Source organism: Oncorhynchus kisutch, linkage group LG20 (assembly GCF_002021735.2).
Source record: "Oncorhynchus kisutch isolate 150728-3 linkage group LG20, Okis_V2, whole genome shotgun sequence".
Taxonomy (NCBI): Eukaryota; Metazoa; Chordata; class Actinopteri; order Salmoniformes; family Salmonidae; genus Oncorhynchus; species Oncorhynchus kisutch.
In genome coordinates, this window is record NC_034193.2 from 27,172,129 (window position 1) to 27,195,999 (window position 23,871).

Consider the following 23,871-nt stretch of genomic DNA (forward strand, 5'->3'; position numbering starts at 1 on the left):
AACAGGACCCTGAACAGCTCTTCCCCCAAGCCATAAGACTTCTAAACAAGATTGATAAATTGCAAATCAAATGGCTACCCAGACTACCAGCATTTACCCTTTTTACCCTTCTCTTGCACTGACTATGAACACACACTGGACTCTACCCACACACTCACACATGCTTACACACAAACACACACACACACACACAACTTTAGGCTATTTATGGTATTACAAAAGTAATATTGAATTGTGTTTGGTTGACAACGCCATCGAATATCAACATTTAAAGGAGATGTATCTGCTGCCTGGATAGTTCCAGGCAGTTAAAGTCCAGAGTCACTTTAACTTAGATTTTTGGTTAAATTGGAGATGAGAATCCAAAATCTAATTGGTTGAATTGTTGACAAGTTAATAGGCTATTTATTATATCTCAAAAGTGATATTGAATTGTTTGGTTGTCAACGCAACCAAATATCAATATTTGAAGGTGCATCTTCTGCTTAGATAGTTCCATCTGTGCCACTGTCTTGCTTTAATTCCAGTTTGTATACAAATTAATAATTGATGTGTTGGATTCACGTCTCCATCTCAACCAAAAATCGAGACTGAATCAAATCAAACTTTAAATGCACGTTAAATTAAGTTTGATTTGATTTAGACCTGTTCTTTAACTCGATTTTTGGTTGCGATGGAGACGTGAATCCAACATATCAATTGAACTGAAATTAAGGCCAGACATGGAACTAAGCAAAAGATAGAGGTAACTGCCAAAATAAAGGAAACATTTTAGTTGTTTGAGCTGTCATGGTGTGGGGTGCATTTTGCTGGCATGGTTTAGATCCACTCATCCCCTTAGAGGGAGCGGCGCCTGAGACAGCGTTTTTCCACCACCATCAACAAAACACTAAATTATGGAATTTCTGGTGGAGGAAAGGTGTCATCCCTCCAATAGGGTTACAGACACTTGTAGAATCTACAGTCCATTCTGAAAGTATTCAGACTGCTTGACATTTTCCACATTTTGTTATGTTACAGCCTTATTCTAAAATGAATTAAAAAGTTTTTTCCCCATCAATATACACACAATACCCCATAATAACAAAGCAAAAACACACTTTTAGACATTTTGGAAAATGTATAAAATAAAATAAACTGATATTACATTTACATAAATATTCAGACCCTTTACTCAGTACTTTGTTGAAGCACCTTTTGGCAGTGATTACAGCCTCTAGTCTTCTTGGGTATGATGCTAAAGCTTGGCACACCTATATTTGGGGAGTTTCTCCCATTTTTCTCTGCAGATCCTCTCAAGCTCTGTCAGGTTGGACGGGGAGTGTCTCTCCAGAGATGTTCGATCGGGTTCAAGTCTGGGCTCTGGCTGGGCAACTCAAGGACATTCAGAGACTTGTCTCGAAGCCAGTCCTGTGTTGTCTTGGCTGTGTGCTTAGAGTCGTTGTCCTGTTGGAAGGTGAACCTTCGCCCCCAGTCTGAGGTCCTGAGCGCTCTGGAGCAGGTTTTTTATCAAAGATTTCTCTGTACTTTGCTCCGTTCATCTTTCCCTTGATCCTGACTAGTCTCCCAGTCCCCTCAATCTTGGTTTCATCAGACCAGAGAATCTTGTTTGTCATGTTCTGAGAGACCTTTAGGTGCCTTTTGGCAAACTCCAAGCAGGCTGTCATGTGCCTTTTCCTGAAGAGTGGCTTCCGTCTGGTCGCTCTACCATAAAGGCCTGATTGGTGGAATGCTGCAGAGATGGTTGTCCTTCTGGAAGGTTCTCCCATATCCACAGAGGAACTCTGAAGCTCTGTCAGAGTGACCATCGGGTTCTTGGTCACCTCCCTGACCAAGGCCCTTCTCCCCCGATTGCACAATTTGGCTGGGCAGTCAGCTCTAGGAAGAGTCTTGGTGGTTCCAAACTTCTTCCATTTAAGAATGATCGAGGCCACTGTGTTCTTGGGGACCTTTAATGCTGCAGAATTTTTTTTGCACCCTTCCCCAGATCTGTGCCTCGACACAATCCTGTCTTGGTGCTCTAAGGACAATTCCTTCGACCTCATGGCTTGGTTTTTGCTCTGACATGCACTGTCAACTGTGGGACCTTATTTTGCCTTTCCAAATCATGTCCAATCAATTGAATTTACCACAGGTGGACTCCAATCAAGTTGTAGAAACATCTCAAGGATGATCAATAGAAACGGGATGCACCTGAGCTCAATTTCGAGTCTCATACCAAAGGGTCTGAATTCTTATGTAAATAAGGTATTTCTGTTTTTTTTGTATATAATATACATATAACATAAACATTTGCTAACATTTTTAAAAACCTGTGTTTTGATTTGTCATTATGGGGTATTGTGTGTAGATTGATGAGGATTCGTTATTTTAAATAGATTTTAGAATATCGCTGTAACATAACAAAATGAGGAAATAGTCAAGGGGTCTGAATACTTTCGGAATGCACTGTATGCCACGGTGCATTGAAGCTGTTCTGGCGGATCGTGGTGGCCCAACTCCTTATTAAGAAACTTTATGTTGGTCTTTCCTTTATTTTGTCTGTTACCTGTATATCTCCTTCAAATGTTGATTTAAAAAAAAAAAAAATTGCGTTGACAACCAAACACAATTCAATATCACTAAATATCATTACATTTGAAGTTAGCCAGAGCTTGAAGCTTGAAACCCTATTCCTATGCATTGCCTATTTATTGTTGAATCCTGGGTTGAATTGAAACAATAGCTGTTCATGACTTGGTATATAGTCCTAAATAGCGTCATTGATGATATTTGAGGTATAAAGTATGGTTACATTTCATATTAAACCTTAAACCTACCCTTCGATAGCAGTACATCTGTTTAGTTTTTAAGTGGAGATTTCTCAACAATCTTTCTCACTATAGCACATTAGTAATAGTCAGTGACAAATATCATAGCTAAGGAGGTCTGGGTTAAAACCCTGAATGGGAGACCAAAGGGTAGCTGTAGATAGATCAATTCTCCAGTACAGCCCAGCCTATTTATATATTTTTTGATAGTGGCAGAGGTGGAAAAGTAACAAATTGCCATACTTGAGTAAAAGTAAAGATACCTAAATAGAAAATTACTCAAAAGTTGAAAGTCACCCAGTAAAATACTACTTGAGTAAAAGTCTTAAAGTATTTGATTTTAAAATATATTTAAGAATCATTTAAAATTCATTATATTAGGCAAACTAGACGGCACAATGTTCTTGTTTTTATAATATGCAGATTGGGGGCACATTTACAAATGAAGCATTTGTGTTTAGTTATTACGGCTCAGGCTAAGACCCTAGATAGTACGAGTCTCGGTGTTTCTTACAGTTCAAGGGGCAGGAAAAAGGTAAGTCAAGGCAGGCAAAGAGTCATAATCCAAGTCAGAGTCAGGCAGGTACAGGACAGGCAGAACGCTCAGCACTGGGAAGACTAGGGGAAAATTAGCGCACAGGGATCCCGCTGGTGGGACATGACAAACTGTCAACAGACAAACAGAAACCATTTTCCTGTTCTGTTTTTTAAAATGTATTTTTAATGTAACCTTTTATTTAACTGAGACAAGTTGGTTACGAACACGCTGTTAAGCATTCAAAATGTCATGAGTACTTTGGATGTCAGGGAAAATGGAGTAAAAAGTACATTGTCTTTAGGAATGTAGTGGAGTAAAAGTAAAAGTTGTCATAGAAATAAATAGTAAAGTACAGATACCCCCAAAAAACGACTTAAGTAGTAGTACATACATTTTTTTTTTTACTTAAGTATTTACACCACTTGTATGTGGATACAGCATTGAAGATCTGACTTTGTTTTAGAGCTATAAATTAAACAAATTCAAGGTTTGTCGATGTTGAAATTTTGTTACCATGATGACATAATCCTGTGTTTTATATGTTACCCTCAAAACAAGTGTACATTGATAACTTTTTTTCAAATCCAATATATTTTCCACGTCACAATACGTTGACAAACTAAATTTAAACAAAGTTGAATCAACCAGTGGGTAGTCACACACTTAACTCACAATAAGATTGAGCAACTAAAGCAACATCTACTTTTGTCCATCCTGCCAATGTCTATCACCCCTGACCCTGATGATGGTTCCCTCTGCCTATAGGTCCCTCTGGTCCAGAGTGTCAGTGTCCGGTATCGGGTAACTGGTATTTGGCCAACAATGGCAGGGACTGTATCCATGACAATGGTAACCGTTGCCAGCCCGAGCAGTTCACATGTCTGAATGGTGGCTGTATCTCAGTGCGTTTGAAGTGTGACGGCTACAGTGACTGCCAGGACAACTCAGACGAGCTGGAGAGAGTGTGCGGTGAGTGTATTTACCTCAGTCTGTTTTTTGCCACCATTTTAGTCAAGACCCAGCAACAGCAAAGCCAAGAGCTCTTAAGTTTTGAATCTTTCAAACTCAGCCGTCATGTCAAATGTTTTATAGCTCAAGTATGCTCCCTGTACTGTCATTTCCCTGCACCTAGCAACCTTGTTAAAAAAGACTCCATTAATGGTATTTCCCATAGATTTCCACACTTGCTCAATCAAATAATCAATCAATCAATCAAATGTATTTATAAAGCCCTGTTTAGATCAATTGTCACAAAGTGCTTTACAGTAACCTGGCGTAGACCCCAAAGACCGCACATTGATTCTGTACCGGTACCCGCTGTATATAGCCTTGCTATTGTTATTTTACTGCTGCTCTTTAATTATTTGTGACTTTTATTTCTTATTCTTATTTTTTTTAGGTATTTTATTATTTATTTATTTTTTAACTGCATTGTTGGTTAAGGGCTTGTAAGTAAGCATTTCGCTGTAAGGTTGTTGTATTCAGCGCATGTGACATACAATTTGATTTGATTTGAAAAGCAAAATGGCAAGGAAGAATCTTCAAGAGAAACCAGTTGTGCTCACCCTCTCTACTTCCCCTCTCAGCCTTCCACGAGTGCTCTGCCCAGGACTTCACTTGTGACAACGGCCGCTGTGTGGCCCTGTCCTACGTTTGTGACTACGCGAATGACTGCGGCGACAACAGTGACGAGCTGGGCTGCGCGTTCCCCACCTGTGCCTCCGCCACCGAGTTCACTTGCACCAATGGACGCTGCATCTCCGCCGCCTTCGTCTGCGACGGCTACAGTGACTGCCGCGACAACGACACCTCAGACGAGATCAACTGTCGTGAGTGATAACTGCAGTGAATAGAGTTGATTTAAGGAGAGTCGAAACAAAGATATTAGCAAGAGTGCCAAAAAAGTGACCGCACTAGTCCACAGATACTGTTAAGCATCTGCACATGTGCTTAGGAGTTCACTCTGTCCAGCAACATATTAGCTGTGTGACATAAGTAAAGTTTGACCTCTTTATTCAAACTCTCTTTGCTCATGTCAAAAGTTACCCCGCTCCTTATTGTAACCTCATATCGTTGAATCTACCTTTAACCTTTTCTACTTTACTCCGTTCCCGTAGCGCCCAGAACGTGTCCCTCCGGACAAACCAAGTGTGACAGCACCAACATCTGTATCTACGCGAGCCAACTGTGCGACGGTTACAACAATTGTGGGGACAACAGTGACGAAAACCCTTTGTTCTGTGGTAAGTCTAGCTATGATGTGTGTTTTGTTTTATACACTGAGTGTCCTGAGCATCCTCTTTCCATGACTTAGACCGACCAGTTGAATCCAGGTGAAAGCTATGATCCCTTATTGATGTCACTTCAATCAGTGTAAATGAAGGGGAGGAGACAGGTTAAATAAGGATTTTTAAGCCTTGAGACAATTGAGACAAGGATTGTGTATGTGTGCCTTTCAGAGGGTGAATGGGCAAGACAAAATATTTAAGTGCCTTTAAGCAGGATATGGTAGTAGGTGCCAGGCGCACCGGTTTGAGTGTGTCACGAACTGCAACGCTGCTGGGTTTTCCACGCTCAACAGTTTCCTGTGTGTGTCAAGAATAGTCCGCCCCCCAAAGGATATCCAGCCAACTTGACATAACTGTGGGATGCATTGAGAGTCAACATGGGTCAGCATCCCTGTGGAACGCTTTCGACACCTTGTAGGGTCCATGCCCCGAATTGAGGCTGTTCCGAGAGCAAAAGAGGGTGCAACTTAATTTTAAGGTGTTCCTAATGTTTTGTACACTGTATATCATGCCTGTACCTGCTTTGGTTTTGGACAAGGTAGTTATCTTTTTATCCCTGACTTGTTTGCACATGTATGTTTTTTCAGTTTTACGTCACTCTCCACAGTCTGTTCACTATATACTGTGCCCTTGTGTGTGTTTGGGCATACATGCGTGTGTGTGTGCATGCGCGTTTGTGTGTGTGTGTTACAGCGGGCCGGACGTGCTCACCCGACCAGTTCCGTTGTGACGAGGGGAAGTGTATCCCCAGCCACTGGGTGTGTGACTGGATCAGAGACTGTGTCGACGGGACCGACGAGCCCCCCTCCTGCCGTGAGTACTACCTAACCTGGGCCATGTTCAAGCACCAAAGGCAAGAAAACAGACTGAAACAGGGAGCGATTTACCTGGACATTTCCAATAAGAAATTTAAATGTTTGTTTTCCACTTCAAAATGTTTTGCAACAGTGCACCCTAGATCATGGCCACATTCAGAAGGCAAACTTCTTGCTTGCAAATAATGTAATGTTGTAAAACTGTATTGATTCCTTATTCTACAAGACAGAGAGGCATACTTGTTTGATGTAACATATTTCTATCTGAATATTCAACAATGTAGTGAAAACAATAGCTGTTAAATTGTCCCCTCTCTCTCTTTCCTCCAGAGGACCAAATAAACACCTGTCACCCTGACCAGTTCACATGTACCAACGGGAACTGTATCCCCATATCACTGACGTGTGACGGCAACAACGACTGCTGGGACAATAGTGACGAGGCACTGGAACTCCAATGTGGTGAGACATTACAGTATACAGTGCACTCTGAAAGTATTCAGAACCCTAGACCTTTCCCACATTTTGTTAGGTTACAGCCTTATTCAAAAACGGATTATTGATTTTTTTTCCCCCTCATCAATCTACACAAAATACCCCATAATGACAAAGCAAAAACTGTTTTTTAGAATTTTTGCTAATTTATTAAACATTTTAAAAAGTGTTCAGACCCTTTACTCGGTACTTTGTTGAAGGACCTTTGGCAGCGATTACCGCCTTGAGTCTTCTTGGGTTTGACACTACAAGCTTGGCACACCTGTATTTGGGGAATTTCTCCCACTGCAGATCAGGTTGGATGGGGAGCGGCGCTGCACAGCTATTTTCAGGTCTTTCCAGAAATGTTTGATCAGGTTCAAGTCCAGGCTCTGGCTGGACCACTCAAGGACATTCAGAGACTTGTCCCTAAGCCCCTCCTGCTTTGTCTTGGCTGTGTGCCTAGGGTTGTTGTCCTGTTGGAAGGTAAAACCTTTGCCCCAGTATTAGGTCCTGAGCGCTCTGGAGCAGGTTTTCATCAAGGATCTCTCTGTACTTTGCTCCATTCATCTTTCCTGACTAGACTCCCAGTCCCTGCTGCTGAAAAACATCCCCACAACATGATGCTGCAACCACCATGCTTCACCGTAGGGATGGTGCCAGGTTTCCTCCAGATGTGACGCTTGGCATTCAGTCAAAATAGTTCAATCTTGGTTTAATCAGACCAGAGAATCTTGTTTCTCATAGTCTGAGAGTAGGTGCCTTTGGCAAACTCCAAGCGGGCTGTCGTGCCTTTTACTGAGGAGAGGTTTCAGTCTGGCCACTCTACCATAAAGGCCTGATTGGTGGAGTGCATCAGAGATACAGAGGAACTCTAGAGCTCTTTCAGTGACCATCGGGTTCTTGGTCACCTCCCTGACCAAGGCCCTTCTCCCTCGATTGCTTACTTTGACCAGGTGGCCAGTTCTAGAAAGAGTCTTGGTGGTTCCATACTTCTTCCATTTAATAATGATAGAGACCACTGTGTTCTTGTACCTTCAATACTGCAGACATTTTTTGGCACCCTTCCTCAGATCTGTGCCTCGATACAATTTGCTCTGGCACTGTCAACTGTGGGACCTTATATAAACAGGTGTGTGCCTTTTCAAATCATGTCCAATCAATTGACTTTACCACAGGTGGACTCCAATCAAGTTGTAGAAACATCTCAAGGATGATCAATAGAAACAGGATGCACCTGCGCTAAATTTCGAGTCAGAGCAAAAAAATAAAAATAAATTTGAAAACATTTCTATAAACCTGTTTTCACTTTGTCATTATGGGGTATTGTGTGTAGATTGCGGAGGATTATTTATTTAATCAATTTTAGAATAAGGCTGTAACGTAACAAAATGTGGAAAAGGTCAAGGGGTCTGGACACTTCCCGAAGGCACTGTAACTCAGAATCTACACACGAACAAACAACACATAAGCGTGACACTATTGGTCTATCAACTTATAATGGGGGTGCTCACCAGAAGCAGGAAATGAACAATCATTTTTGTAACAATTGTGTATGCTTCAGAGCATAAAAAGACGGTTCAGCTTCAGATGTCTCATTTGGGGTTTGTTTCAACTCTGGCTACTTTGGCGCAAGACAATTGTTCTTCAAAATATTGTGGGTGCATCTTTACTTACCTCTGCCATTTCAGGAGAGTGGACATGCGCTTCTCATCAGTTCACCTGCCCCCCTCCATGGCGTCCTGTCCACCCGCGCTGTATCCCTCTGAGCTATGTGTGTGATGGGGAGAAGGACTGTGCCGACGCAGCTGATGAGCTTCAAAACTGCCCCAACCGCACCTGCCACATGAATGAGTTCGCCTGCGCCAATGGCCTGTGTATCCTCGTCCCCTTCCAGTGAGTTTGTGTGTGTGTCAGTCACATACTGTAAAAATAAGGTGTGTTTGTGTGTTTTTTTTGTTGTTTTCCTATCCTTGTGGGGACCAGAAGTCCTCCCAAGGATAGTAAAACAAGGGAAATTCAGAAAAGTGGGGACATTTCGCCAGTCCCCACAAGGAAAAAGGCTATGTTAGGCTTAGGGGTTAGTGTTACAATTAGGGTTAGGGTAAGAATTAGGGTTAGGGAAAATAGGATTTTGAATGGGAATCAATTGTTTGGTCCCCACAAGCGTAGTAAAACAAACGTGTGTGTTTTGTGCAAATTTGCCTCTGTATCTGTGTAAAAAAAAAGGCTGGCCCTCTCAATCTGATTGGCCTTCAGATCTATAAATCACATTCATCCCAACCAATCAGGGCGCTTGGACGCACTTTAGGGCTCCGCCTCCTATCACTTCACGTTAGTGCCCGGAATATACCATCCCGAGAACAAGCAAGTTTTGTGTTGCAGACGGACCTTTGGACAACTGAAGCGTCCATTGACAAGTGTGTGTTGGGAATGTTATTGTGCTAATAGGGGGTGCAATAGTAGTAAGTTACGGTACCTTATTGTGTAACAGTGTAGATAGGTTTGCAAGTAAGAAGTTTGTTGTGTTGTTTGCTAGGTCTCGTGTTAATGCTAGCTCCAGTTACGTTGTATGTACCCTCCCTGTGCATGCTACTTCGTCTAGTATCTTTATTTATTGTTACAAGTGTGTTTATTGAGTCCGACTAGCCTACTCATTAGTAAGTATGAGCAATGTTTTGTATTACTTTCATGCCCCCACTGCAATATGTTTGTATTATATGCATGCTACCGCTGCAGTATATTTATATCTGCAATATGTATAGCCTCTTGTGTTACTTGTATAGTAGCTGGTGTCATTCTACAGATTCTAGAAGTTCCCAGAATGTTCTAGCTCTTTCTGTGCGCAAGCACATGTGCACTAGCCCTAAGTTGAGATCTCAGCCAGGCCAGAGAGAGAGCCATAAAGCTCCATGGCCTTAGCCTTCTATTTCTCTCTCTCTCTGGACATGTACAGTGCCTTTGCAAAAGTATTCAGACCCCTTGGATTTCTTCACATTTTATTGTGTTACAATGTGGGATTAAAACATATTTGTCATTTTCTGTCAACATTCTACACAAAATACTGTAATATTTTAAAGAATCAATAATCAGGATAACTTGTTCTGAAACATTACATGGATAAACATGCAAAACATTTGTGCTGTTAACCGTTTACCCAACTGCATATCAAAACACTGTCAATGCCCCGTAGCATTCACGTCGGTAGCCATGAAGTGCTATGAAAGACTGGTCATGGCTCACATCAACACCCTCATGACGGAAACCCTAGACCCACTCTAATTCGCATTCCCCAACAGATCCACAGATGACGCAATCTCAATCGCACTTCACACTGCCCTTTCCCACCTGGACAAAAGGAACACCTATGTGAGAATGCTGTTCATTGACTACAGCTCAGCATTCAACACCATAGTGCCCACAAAGCACATCATTAAGATAAGGACCGTTGGACTAAACACCTCCCTCTGCAACTGGATCCTGGACTTGCTGACAGGCCGCCCCCAGGTGGTAAGGGTAGGCAACAACATATCTGCCATGCTGATCCTCAACACTGGGGCCCCTCAGGGGTGTGTGCTTAGTCCCCTCCTGTACTCCCTGTTCACCCATGACTGCATGGCCAAGCACAACTCCAACACCATCATTAAATTTGCTGACGACACAATGGTGGTAGGCCTGATCACTGACAACGATGAAACAGCCTATAGGAAGGAGGTCCCAGGACAACAACCTCTCCCTCAATGTGAGCAAGACAAAGGAACTGATCGTGGACTACAGGAAAAGGAGAGCCGAACAGGCCCCCATTAACATCGGCGGGGCTGAAGTGGAGCGGGTCAAGTTTCAAGTTCCTTGGTGTCCACATCACCAACAAACTAACATGGTCCAAACACACCAAGACACACCTTTTCCCCGTCAGGAGACTGAAACGATTTGGCATGGGTCCCTAGATCCTTATAGTTCTACAGCTGCACCATCGAGAGCATCCTGACCAGTTGCATCACCTCTTGGTATGGCAACTGCTCGGGATTTGACCGTAAGGCACTACAGGGTAGTGCGTACGGCCCAGTACATCACTGGGGCCAAGCTTCCTGACAATCCAGGGACTACAGTTGAAGTCGGAAGTTTACATACACTTAGGTTGAAGTCATTAAAACTCGTTTTTCTACCACTCCACAAATTTCTTGTTAACAAACTATAGTTTTGGCAAGTCGGTTAGGCCATCTACTTTGCATGACACAAGTAATTGTTAATTGTAATCCAACAATTGTAACTGTAATCCAACAATTGTTTACAGACAGATTATTTCACTTATAATTCACTGTATCACAATTCCAGTGGGTCAGACGTTTACATACACTAAGTTGACTGTGCCTTTAAACAGCTTGGAAAATTCCAGAAAATTATGTCATGGCTTTAGGAGCTTCTGATAGGCTAATTGACTTCATTTGAGTCAATTGGAGGTGTACCTGTGGATGTATTTCAAGGCCTACCTTCAATTTCAGTGCCTCTTCGCTTGATATCATGGGAAAATCAAATGAAATCAGACAAGACCTCAGATTTAAAAAATTGTAGACCGCCACAAGTCTGGTTCATCATTGGGAGCAATTTCCAAATGCATGAAGGTACCACGTTCATCGGTACAAACAATAGTACACAAGTATAAACACCATGGGACCACACCGCCATCATACCGCTCAGGAAGGAGACGTGTTCTGTCTCCTAGGAGACAAACATACTTTGGTGCGAAAAGTGCAAATCAATCCCAGAACGACAGCAAAGGACCTTGTGAAGATGCTGGTGGAAACAGGTACAAAAGTATCTATATCCACAGTTAAACAAGTTCTATATCGACATAACCTGAAAGCTTCTCAGCAAGGAAGAAGCCACTGCTCAAAACCACCATAAAAAACCATGAAGCACGAACCATGAAGCACGAAGGTGGCAGCATCATGTTGTGGGGGTGCTTTATCGCAGGAGGGACTGGTGCACTTCACAAAATAGATGGCATCATGGGGTAGGACAATTACGTGGATATATTGAAGCAACATCTCAAGTCATCAGTTAAAGCTTGGTCACAAATGGGTCTTCCAAATGGACAATGACCCCAAGCATACTTCCAAAGTTGTGGCAAAATGGCTTAAGGACAACAAAGTCAAGGTATTGGAGTGGCCATCACAAAGCCCTGACCTCAATCCCATAGAAAATGTGTGCGCAGAACTGAAAAAGCGTGTGCGAACAAGGAGGCCTACAAACTCGACTCAGTTACACCAGCTCTGTCAGGAGGAAAGGACCAAAATTCACCCAACTTATTGTGGGAAGCTTGTGGAAGGCTACCTGAAATGTTTGACCCAAGTCAAACCATTTTAAAACAATGCTACCAAATGCTAATTGAGTGTATGTAAACTTCTGACTCACTGGGAATGTGATGAAAGAAATAAAAACTAAAATAAATAATTCTCTCAACTTAAAATAAAGTGATCCTAACTGACCTAATACAGACTTTTTACTAAGATTCAATGTCAGGAATTGTGAAAACAGAGTTTTAATGTATTTGGCTAAGGTGATTGTAAACTTTCGAAATCAACTGTATATACTAGGTGGTGTCAGAGGAAGGCCCAAAAAATTGTCAAAGACTTCAGTCACTCAAGTTTAAGACTGTTTTCTCTACTACCGTACGGCAAGCTGTACCAGAGCACCAAGTCTAAGACCAAACGGCTCTTTAACAGCTTCTACCCCAAAGCCATAAGATACTGAACAATTAATCAAATGGCCACCCGGACTATTTACATTGACCCCCCCCCCCCCCTCCCCTTTGTTTTTACACTGCTGTTGTTGTTGCATAAATATTCAGCTCCCTGAGTTAGTACATGTTAGAAATACCTATACTAGTGTATAATCCACAGCATAATTATTATCTTGGCCATACTTTAAGAGTTTTAAAGGATACTTTAAACGGATACTAATTATTGTTTTGTTTCCCCTTTTAAAACCACACAACAATATACAGTGGGTAGTTCATGTATTTGATACACTGCTGATTTTGCAGCATCAGACCACATGCACTTCTCCCATTCCTCCTCTGGATCATTCAGATGGTCATTGGCAAACTTCAGACGGGCCTGGACATGCGCTGGCTTGAGCAGGGGGACCTTACGTGCGCTGCAGGATTTTAATCCATGATGGCGTAGTGTGTTACTAATGGTTTTCTATGAGACTGTGGTCCCAGCTCTCTTCAGGCCATTGACCAGGTCCTGCCATGTAGTTCTGGGCTGATCCCTCACCTTCCTCATGATCATTGATGGCCCACGAGGTGAGATCTTGCATGGAGCCCCAGACCGAGGGTGATTGACTGTCATCTTGAACTTCTTCCATTTTCTAATAATTGCGCCAACAGTTGTTGCCTTCTCACCAAGCTGCTTGCCTATTATCCTGTAGGCCATCCCAGCCTTGTGCAGGTCTACAATTTTATCCCTGATGTCCTTACACAGCTCTCTGGTCTTGGCCATTGTGGAGAGGTTGGAGTCTGTTTGATTGAGTGTGTGGACAGGTGTCTTTTACACAGGTAACGAGTTCAAACAGGTGCAGTTAATACAGGTAATGAGTGGAGAACAGGAAGGATTCTTAAAGAAAAACGAACAGGTCTGTGAGAGACGGAATTCTTACTGGTTGGTAGAATGCAATAAATAAAATGCAAATTACTTAGGATTTACGGTATTACCGGCTTGGTACACAAAGGGGGTGCCAAAAACAGCAAAAAATCCCATTGGGCATCTATTACCAGAATTCTAACAAAATTAGCAAAAGTATTAGCGAATTCCCATGGAGACTGCTAGCTAAAGATGCTAACGAGCGCAAACAAATATAAACAAATTGCAATGACCGCCAATCCAGGTCATGAAGTTATACATACAATATATAGTTAGGAGCTGCTGAATGTCAGAATTCTTAGTTTTTTCACGCAGGAAAAATATATATAATGAGTTCATGCTGCGTTTTGGAAACGCAAATGTTAAATTCTTATTGTAATTTCTGCTCGGCATCAGACAAATTTTGTGCTTCAGTTGCAATTCTCCACTTGGATGAGAATTCATGAACGGTGTCATTCTATCAGCAAACAGCGCTCTGACTGATATATACTTTTTTCTTGGTTTAGCCAGCCTACTTTTCTCTGGTAAAATGAAAGATTACCTTACAAAACATTAGGAAATGTAGCTGGCTACATTCTTTCTGTGATAAACATTTTTATTTATTTAACTAGGCAAGTCAGTTAAGAACAAATTCTTATTTACAATGATGGCCCAGGAACAGTGGGTTAACTGCCTTGTTCAGGAGCAGAACCGATTTTTGACCTTGTCAGCTCAGGGATTCGATCTAGCCACCTTTCAGTTACTGGACCAACGCTCTAACCACTAGGCTACCTGCTGCCCCAATATATGATGGCCGTGCATCGTTTTAGCAAAAAATACCATGCTTTTTCATTGTAAGCTCATTTACTTGTGACTGCCAGCTAAATAGCGTTGCACTTCTGTTAGCTTAATTTTCATCAGATTACATTTTCGGCCAAATGTCATGCGCTAATGTATTTTCTGTAAATGAAAACTATAGTTGCAAAAAAACACTTGACTTTTAATATAAAACGCGACGCGTGTCAATATAAAGCTGGACTCACCTGCTCCCGCTTTCTCCTGTTGTGCTAGTTACAATCTGGCTCAACTGTTAAGGGTAACTATGGTAAGCTTCATAATGTAAAATCATATGATGGGTGAAACGAAAGAACCCAATATTCTTTATCTCCTAACAAATTGCACAACTTGACTGCAGGTATTTACTTAAACAGTAGCTACAAATATTACAATTTATTGAAAAACTTCAAAGAAATAGTTTCAATGGTATTGACGGTATTAAAAAACCATCCCGTTGCTATTTCCAAATAGCTTGTTATACGGTACACCGCACAAGTCTAGACAGCACAATAATGGGCAGATCTTAGTGAATCAGTTCAAGTGGACTAGCGGGTGAGGGCCACTCAACCATAAAGGCCTGATTTAGTGGAGTGTTACAGAGATGGTTGTCCTTCTGGAAGATTCTCCCATCTCCACAGAGGAACTCTGGAGCTCTGTCAGAGTGACCATTTGGTTCTTGGTCACCTCCCTGACCAAGGCCCTTCTCCCCCGATTGCTCAGTTTGGCCGGGCAGCCAGATCTAGGAAGAGTCTTGGTGGTTCCAATCTTCTTCCATTTAAGAATGATGGAGGCTACTGTGTTCTTGGGGACCTTCAATGCTGCAGAAATGTTTTGGTACCCTTCCCCAGATCTGTGCCTCAACACAATCCTGCCTCGGAGCTCTACTGACAATTCATTCGACCTCATGGCTTGGTTTTCGCTCTGACATGCACTGTTAACTGTAGGACCTTATAGACAGGTGCGTGCCTTTCCAAATCATGGACAATCAATTGAATTTACCACAGGTGGACTCCAATCAAGTTGCAGAAAGATTTCAAGGATGACCAATGGAAACAGGATGCATCTGAGCTCAATTTCGAGGTTCATTGCAAAGTGTCTGAAGAGTTATGGGGTATTGTGTAGAATTAGATCTTTTTTTCATCTGTTTTAGAATAAGGCTGTAACGTAACAAAATATGGAAAAAGTCAAGGGGTCTCTCGTACATTGAAGAGTAGGGGTACTTACACAAAGACTTCATACCCCATTGTTTACTTCCCCTCTTGTTAGCTGTGACCGAGTCAATGACTGCGGGGATGGCAGCGACGAGTTGGACTGTTCCTACGAGACCTGCACCAGCTACCAGTTCACCTGCCAAAACGGCGCCTGCATCCCAGCTACCTTTGCCTGCGATGGCGAGGCCGACTGTCTGGACGGTTCTGACGAGGCAGAAGGCATGTGCAGCACCCCCCAGCCTACCTGTGCCCCGGGAGAGTACTTGTGCAAGTCGGGCGAGTGTATTGACACCCACAAGGTCTGCAACTCGCAGAAGGACTGCTCGGATAACAGTGATGAGAAGGGATGCGGTAAGATCTCTCGTACAGCAAAGGGTGTAACACAATGGGGAAGGGATAGATTTATTTTACAGTTGTACAATAGGTATGCGAATGTAACCACACTAAATGTATGATATTTCAAGACGTACACTGTTTTTGGAGTAGGAAATACTGTAAGTATGTGGAGTAGGAAATTAGTATTTGCAGTAAGAACATAAGAATTTAGAGTAGGAAAAGGGAACTTTGATTTGGATTCCTAGATTAATCTTACAGCACATCTTAATCTTACAGAACTCATCCTACCTCTCTCTATCTCCTTCCCTCTCTACTCTGTGCAGGAATTAACGAATGCCAAGATCCGTCGGTCCACAAGTGTGCCCAGGTCTGCACCGACACCCTGACAGGTTACTACTGCTCGTGTAATGCCGGCTACCACCTCATGCCTGATGGTAAGGCGTGTGCAGACCTGGACGAGTGCCGCGACACGCCCGCGGTCTGTAGCCAGATCTGCGAGAACTCCGCCGGCTCCTTCCACTGCAAATGCGCCCCGGGCTACGTGCGTGAGCCAGACGGGCGCACGTGCCGCCAGAACAGCGCCATCGCCCCTTATCTTCTGTACAGTAATCGTTATTACATTCGTAATTTGACGACTGACGGTTCGCAGCTGAGCGTGGTTCTGCAAGGACTGTCGAATGTGGTGGCGCTGGATTTTGACCATTATGAAAAGAGGCTGTACTGGTTGGATGCGGGAATGGTGCGGATTGAGAGGGTGCGATTCGACGGCAGTGAGAGGGAGACGATAGTGGATAACAACGTGGTAGGGGCTGAGGGAATGGCGGTGGATTGGGTTGGCAGGTGAGTGAAGGGGGAGGGGCATCAGAGCTTGATTGTAATTTTAAAATCATTGACCTCATGGCGACGCAGTTTCCTTAATCTCCAGCACCTCAATTGGAAAGGACAGGTGAGAGAAAACTATGAGTGTGAATAATTTCATGATGCACTGTGTTGTGTTCAAAAGCTTAATGAATCTGTCTCACAATTCACATTTTGATTATAGCCTACAGTTGGCTTATAATGACACATTTGTATCTCCTTACAATTATATGTTTCATAGCAAAAGGTCTATATATACAGTGGAAAGAAAAAGTATGTGAACCCTTTGGAATTACCTCGATTTCTGCATAAATTTGTCATAAAAGTTGATTTGTTCTTCATCTAAGCCACAACAATAGACAAACATAGTCTGCTTAAACTAATGACACACAAACAATTATACATTTTCATGTCTTTACTGAACACACTGTGTAAACATTCCCAGTGCAGGGTGGAAAAAGTATGTGAACTCCTTTTTGCAGCAATAACCTCAACCAAACATTTTCTGTAGCTGCAAATCAGAACTGCACAACGGTCAGTAGGAATTTTGGATTTTCTTGGGATGTCTGGTGTGAACCACTCTTGAGCTCATGACACAGCATCTCAATCAGATTGAGGTCAGGACTCTTACTGGGCCACTCCAGAAGGTGTATTTTCTTCTGTTGAAGCCATTCTGTTGTTCATTTACATCTGTGTTTTTTGTCGTTGTCCTGCTGCATCACCCAACTTCCGTTGAGGTTCAATTGGCGGACAGATAGCCTTACATTCTCCTGCAAAATGTCTTGTTGAACTTGGGAATTAATTTTTCTGTTGATGATAGCAAGCTGTCCAGGCCCTGAGGCAGCAAAACAGCTCCAAACCATGATGCTCCCCTCCACCATACTTTACAGTTGGGACAAGGTTTTGATGTTGCTGTGCTGTGCCTTTTTTTTCTCCACACATAGTGTTGTGTGTTCCTTCCAAACAACTCAACTGTAGTTTCATCTGTCCACAGAATATTTTGCCAGTAGCGCTATGGAACATCCAGGTGCTCTTTTGCAAACTTCAGACGTGCAGTAATTTTTTTTTGGACAGCAGTGGCTTCTTCCATGGTGTCCTCCCAGGAAAACCATAATTGTTTAGTTTTTTACATATAGTAGACTCGTCAACAGAGAAGTTAGCATGTTCCAGAGATTTCTGTAAGTCTTTAGCTGACACTAGGATTCTTCTTAACCTCATTGAGTATTCTGCGCTGTGCTCTTGCAGTCATCTTTGCGGGACGGCCACTCCTAGGAAGAGTAGGAACAGTGCTGAACTTTCTCCATTTATAGATCATTTGTTTTACCATGGACTGATGAACATTAAAGTTTTTAGAGATACTTATGTAACCATTTTCAGCTTTATGGAAGTTAACAATTCTTAATCTTAGGTCTTTGAGATCTCTTTTGTTCAATGCATGGTTCACATCAGGCAATGCTTCTTGTAAATAGCAAACTCACGTTTTGTGAGTGTTTTTATAGGGCAGGGCAGCTCTAACCAACATCTCCAACCTTGTCTCATTGATTGGACTCCAGATTAGCGGACTCCTGACTCCAATTAGCTTTTGGAGAAGTTATTAGCCTAGGGGTTCACATACCAACACTGTGAAAGTTTAAATGATGTATTCAATATAGACAAGAAAAATGCAATAATTTGTGCGTTATTAGTTTAAGCACACTGTGTTTATCTATGGTTGTGACTTAGATGAAGATCAGATCAAATTTTAGGACCAATTTATGCAGAAATCTAGGTAATTCCAAGGGGTTCACATACTTTTTCTTGCCACTGTATGATATTGTATCTATGCACATGTCCATAGTCATTCTTGTATGTTTATGTGTGTGTATCCCAAAGGAAGCTCTACTGGTTAGACGGATACTACGGCTCTCTCCACGTGTCAGAGCTGGATGGTCGTTTCCAGAAGAAGTTGCTGAGTGGCTGCGTGGGACCTAACACCACCTACTGCTTTGTCCGGCCCCGTGCCGTAGCCGTCAACCCCAAATATGGGTACTAACCAGTGGAGGCTGCTGAGGGGAGGACGGCTCATAATAATGGCTGGAACAGAGCGAATGGCATGGCATCAAACACATGGGAACCACGTGTTTGATGTATTTCAAATCGAATCAAGTTTTATTAGTCACATGCGGCGAATACAACCTTTACAGGGAAATGCTCACTTACGAGCCCCTAACCAACAACGCAGTTAAAAAAAAATATGAATAAGAAATAAAAGTAACAAGTAATTCAAGAGTGGCAGTAAAATAACAATAGCGAGACTATATACAGGTGGGTACCGGTGCAGGATTAATGTGCGGGGGCACCGGTGAGTTGAGGTAATATGTACATGTAGGTAGAGTCATTAAAGTGACTATGCATAGATGATTACAACAGAGAGTAGCAGCGGTGTAAAAGAGGGGGGCAATGCAAATAGTCTGGGTAGCCATTTGATTAGATGTTCAGGAGTCTTATGGCTTTGGGGTAGAAGCTGTTTAGAAGCCTCTTGGACCTAGACTTGGCGCTCCGGTACCGCTTGCCATGCGGTAGCAGAGAGAACAGTCTATGACTAGGGTGGCTGGAGTCTTTAACAGTGTTTAGGGCCTTCCTCTGACACCGCCTGGTACTGTATAGAAGTCCTGGATGGCAGGAAGCTTGGCCCCAGTTGATACCATTCCACCTATTCTGCTCCAGCTATTACCACAAGCCTGTTCTCCCCAATTAAGGTGCCACCAACCTCCTGTGGTACTGACATGCACATGCACGCGCATACACACAAACATACGAGGTCCCACACATCCCCACCTGCAAGATAGAGGAAGAGTGGCCATTCTTAATTAATGGCAGATATTGAGGCATTTTTCGATAATCATGACATTTTTGATATATTATTGAGTAATACCAGTTAACAAATTACATCAATTTTTTTTGTTCTCTTTTTAAAAATTTACTCTCCATTTGATTCTCTCTGCCTGCAGCTGGCTGTATTGGACAGACTGGGGGGACACCGCCTACATAGGCAGGGTTGGTATGGATGGTACCAATGCCACTGCCCTCATCACCACCAAGCTGGAGTGGCCCAGTGCCCTGACCATTGACTACACCACCAACAAGATCTTCTTCGCCGACTCCCACCTCAATTTCCTAGAGTGAGACATCAACACAACGCTGTCTTCAGAAATGAACTTAATAATTCACTCTTAATACTTTTCTCTGTAGTACTATCGGGCTTTATCATGAAAGTGTCATAGGGCAGAAAAATAAGGCAATTATCACCCCATCACATCTATGCCTTGAATATCAGGGTTGAATGAGATCATGTTCAGTTGAATAAATAAAACACTGAGGATAAGTAGGTAAGAAAACCCCTAGTAGAGAAAAGGCAATGGAGGAAAAAACTCTTTAGTTAGGAAGAAAGCAAGGAGCCCGGGCCCATCCTTCTCAAGCTTGCCTGTTTGAAGACCAGAGATCATGATCAAAGAGGTCAGACAGGAGCCGCCCTACAGAATATTACATTGATATACATTTTCTTTGTTTATTTGGATCCCCATTGAGCTGTTACAGTCATAACAGCTATTCTTCTTGGTGTGCACAACAAACAAAAAAACATTTAAAAAACAAAAGACAAGAACAAAATAACGACAACAGAACAGTACAGTTAAAGTGTATGCCCTCTCTCTAACTCTCTAAAGTTTTGCTGATATGGACGGGGAGAACCGTCACCGGGCCATAGCAGGCTCCCTGCCTCACCCCTTTGCCGTCACCCTGTTTGAAGACTGGGTCTACTGGACTGACTGGAACACCCACACCGTTGAGAAGGCCCACAAGTACACTGGCACCGGCCGCGTCGTCATGGGCAACAACACACACCGGCCAAATGACATCCATGTATACCATCCCTACAGGCAGCCTCGCAGTATGTATAGTACTGTGCCCTTTGACCCTTTGGAATTCCCATACATTGCTTGCTTAATTTTCATTTGTATACACCACTGTTGTACTTGTCTTTCCTGCACTCATATTTGTATTTTCTTACTGGCCCTGATTTTGCAGATAGCAGCTTATTTAAAATACATTTTTTACTTGCAATGACTTTGATATGTGGTTGTTTTCCTCTACCCTAGTTGAATGCACTTACTGGATAACAGCATTTGCTAAATGGCTTGAATGTCCATCGGGACAATATTATTAGCTTTCCATCATAGATGCGTCCTTTCTTATGGCTGCTGATTGGTGTTTCCTAGGCGATAACCCTTGTGCAACACACCACCTAACCTGTAGCCACCTGTGTCTGATTGGTCCTGGCGGGACCAGCGCTACGTGTGAGTGTCCAGACCACTTCATTGGCCTCTCCGTGGGCTTCAAGATCCAGTGTGTGGCCGACTGTTCCAGCACCCAGTTCCGCTGCGGAGACAACGAGAAGTCAGTCTGAATTTATGTCACTTATGTCACTTATCAGGAATATTTGTTTTCCATGTAGTATCATTTGAATCAGTTTTTTTTGGGATCAGATACTGACACAACCGCACAATTTAGGGCTTTTCACACTACCAAGCTGAGCCAAATTAAGCTGTACTAAGCTTGCTTGAAAAGGACAATGTGAAATATTTGAGCGAGCACAGTTTGGTTCAGTGAGTGTGGAAAAGGGTATTTGGAGCCATGTGACTATTTGCTTGATAACTTGTGTGGTTGCACAGTTGTCTAAATTCATTAAGTGAGTGAGTTAACTCTTTACTCTCCCTCCACCTCTCCTTCTCATCCCCTAGGTGTGTCTCCATCTGGTGGAAGTGTGATGGTCAGTCCGACTGTGGTGACGGGTCCGACGAACCCCTCACCTGCCCGCCCCGCTACTGTCCAATTGGTCAGTTCCAGTGCCAGGATGGGAACTGCACTTATCCTGGCTTCCTGTGTGATGGACACGCTGACTGCCGTGACAATTCAGATGAGGACGCTGCCCTCTGCAGTACGAAAACCCTATTCCACCTATTTGTACCACACCACTTCCATCCCATCAGAATGCAGCACTTGTTTTCTACTAGCGTCAGAAACCCACAGTGTGATTGTTCAACTGCTCTCGTTGCTCTATCTTTCTGTTGTAGTGTCTTTAATTGCGATTACGAACAAACCTTGGGGGGGGGGGGGCAACCCAGTCTGATCCCTCAAGATAAACTAAAACTTTCAGAGATGTGGCCTTAGAATCAAAACACCCAATCCTTCAATCCCCTAGGTGACCACAGGTGTGCAGAAAATCAGTTCCAGTGTAAGAACAAGCAGTGCATCCCTGTGTCACTGCACTGTGACGGCATCATCGACTGTTCTGATGGGAGTGACGAGGACCCTGATGGCTGTGCCCAGAAGACATGCCGACCGGGCCAGTTCACGTGCGCAAACGGAGTGTGTATCCCGCCCAACTATGTGTGTGATGCTCAGAACGACTGCGGAGATGGATCCGATGAGCCTTACGAGATCTGCAGTGAGTTTGCTATGATTGTATAAGTCTGGATTTTTTCATTCGGTGCTAATTATGAATTTATGTACCGAAACAGTGGCACTTATAGGATCAGGAGATAATTGGGCTCCGTCATCTGCATAGTGCTTAATAAATAAATAAAAATAAATAAAAAAACATTGTCTTGCAGAAACGCAAACTGCGTCCATCTTTTTTCTCTATCTATCCATTCATGCCTTTGTCTCCTCCCTCTGTAGTGGGGCCAGAATATAACTGCGACGAGCTCACAGAGTTCTCCTGTAAGACCAACTACCGCTGTATCCCCACCTGGGCCGTGTGCGATGGCTTCAATGACTGCATCGACAACACCGACGAGCAAAACTGCGGTGTGTGTGTGTATTACATTGTCTGAATATGGGGCGGCAGCGTTGGACTAGTAACCGGAAGGTTGCGAGTTCAAACCCCCGAGCTGACAAGGTACAAATCTGTCGTTCTGCCCCTGAACAGGCAGTTAACCCACTGTTCCCAGGCCGTCATTGAAAATAAGAATGTGTTCTTAACTGACTTGCCTGGTAAAATAAAAAATACAGAAAATGTATAGCAGGCTACCAATCACATTTCTGTAAGCTCCGGGTCCTGCTTTTTCACTACATTTCACTAAATAACTTCAAATAGATCATTTCAAACTATTTGACCCCTCATTAACCTGACCCCTGACCTATTCACAGAGGCGTTGACCTGTGACCCCCTGGGAGACTTCCGTTGTGACAACCACCGCTGTGTGCCCATCCGCTGGAAGTGTGACGGCAGCAACGACTGTGGTGACGGCTCTGATGAGAGGGACTGCGGTGAGTAGAGGTCAACTACATAACCATCTAATAGGGATCAACTTCGTAGCCCTCTCATGCGGTTCAACTCTGTAGCCCTCCTAATGGAATTCAACTCATAGCCATCTAACAGGGTTCAAAGAAATTATGCAAAAAAAGTCAGACTGCTCAACTGATTTAGTTTACATACTGTCATTTGAGAAATGCTGTGACTAAACTTTAAAAATAAATGATATTACCAAAACAAGATAAACAACATCAACAATGGGAAAAGAATTGAGCACCTGTTACGTCCGTCGTCGGAATGAGACCAAAGCGTGGAAAGTGTACATCTTTCTTTATTTTAGATGAACACCGAAAACAACACAAGATCAACGACCGTAAAGTTCTGCAGGGCTATACAGCAACAATGCAAAAACAAGATCCCACAAACTCCGGTGGAAAACAGGCTGCCTAAGTATGATTCCCAATCAGAGACAACGATAGACAGCTGCCTCTGATTGGGAACCATACCCGGCCAACAAAGAAATAGAACTAGAATGCCCACCCAAATCACACCCTGACCTCACCAAATAGAGAAATAAACAGGCTCTCTAAGGTCAGGGTGTGACAGCACCTTACATTTGGTTTTCTGCCCATAATATAATTACTCCATCGTTCATTGAAGTTGCTGAAAAAAATCTACCAGCCACTCAGACTCAGACCTGCCCAAATAGCTCAGGTCCTGAGCTACAGGCAGTTAGAGTTGGATATGTCATTTTAGGTGAAAATTGAAAATGGTACTATCCTC

At 43.0% G+C, this 23,871-nt stretch overlaps 1 protein-coding gene across 1 annotated transcript in view; it reads left to right on the forward strand.

Moving 5' to 3' along the window:
- The window catches only part of lrp2b (low density lipoprotein receptor-related protein 2b), a 102,763-nt gene that overhangs the window by 51,000 nt on the left and 27,892 nt on the right, over positions 1 to 23,871 (forward strand). Inside the window, exons 46-61 of the mRNA XM_031799877.1 lie at positions 4,114 to 4,317; positions 4,935 to 5,177; positions 5,466 to 5,591; positions 6,330 to 6,449; positions 6,782 to 6,913; positions 8,617 to 8,821; positions 15,655 to 15,950; positions 16,259 to 16,775; positions 18,666 to 18,818; positions 19,784 to 19,954; positions 20,498 to 20,721; positions 21,050 to 21,227; positions 21,572 to 21,768; positions 22,033 to 22,278; positions 22,512 to 22,640; positions 22,983 to 23,102. Of these exons, the coding sequence (XP_031655737.1) occupies positions 4,114 to 4,317; positions 4,935 to 5,177; positions 5,466 to 5,591; positions 6,330 to 6,449; positions 6,782 to 6,913; positions 8,617 to 8,821; positions 15,655 to 15,950; positions 16,259 to 16,775; positions 18,666 to 18,818; positions 19,784 to 19,954; positions 20,498 to 20,721; positions 21,050 to 21,227; positions 21,572 to 21,768; positions 22,033 to 22,278; positions 22,512 to 22,640; positions 22,983 to 23,102 (3,261 nt within the window). The remainder of the gene's footprint in view (positions 1 to 4,113; positions 4,318 to 4,934; positions 5,178 to 5,465; positions 5,592 to 6,329; positions 6,450 to 6,781; positions 6,914 to 8,616; positions 8,822 to 15,654; positions 15,951 to 16,258; positions 16,776 to 18,665; positions 18,819 to 19,783; positions 19,955 to 20,497; positions 20,722 to 21,049; positions 21,228 to 21,571; positions 21,769 to 22,032; positions 22,279 to 22,511; positions 22,641 to 22,982; positions 23,103 to 23,871) is intronic.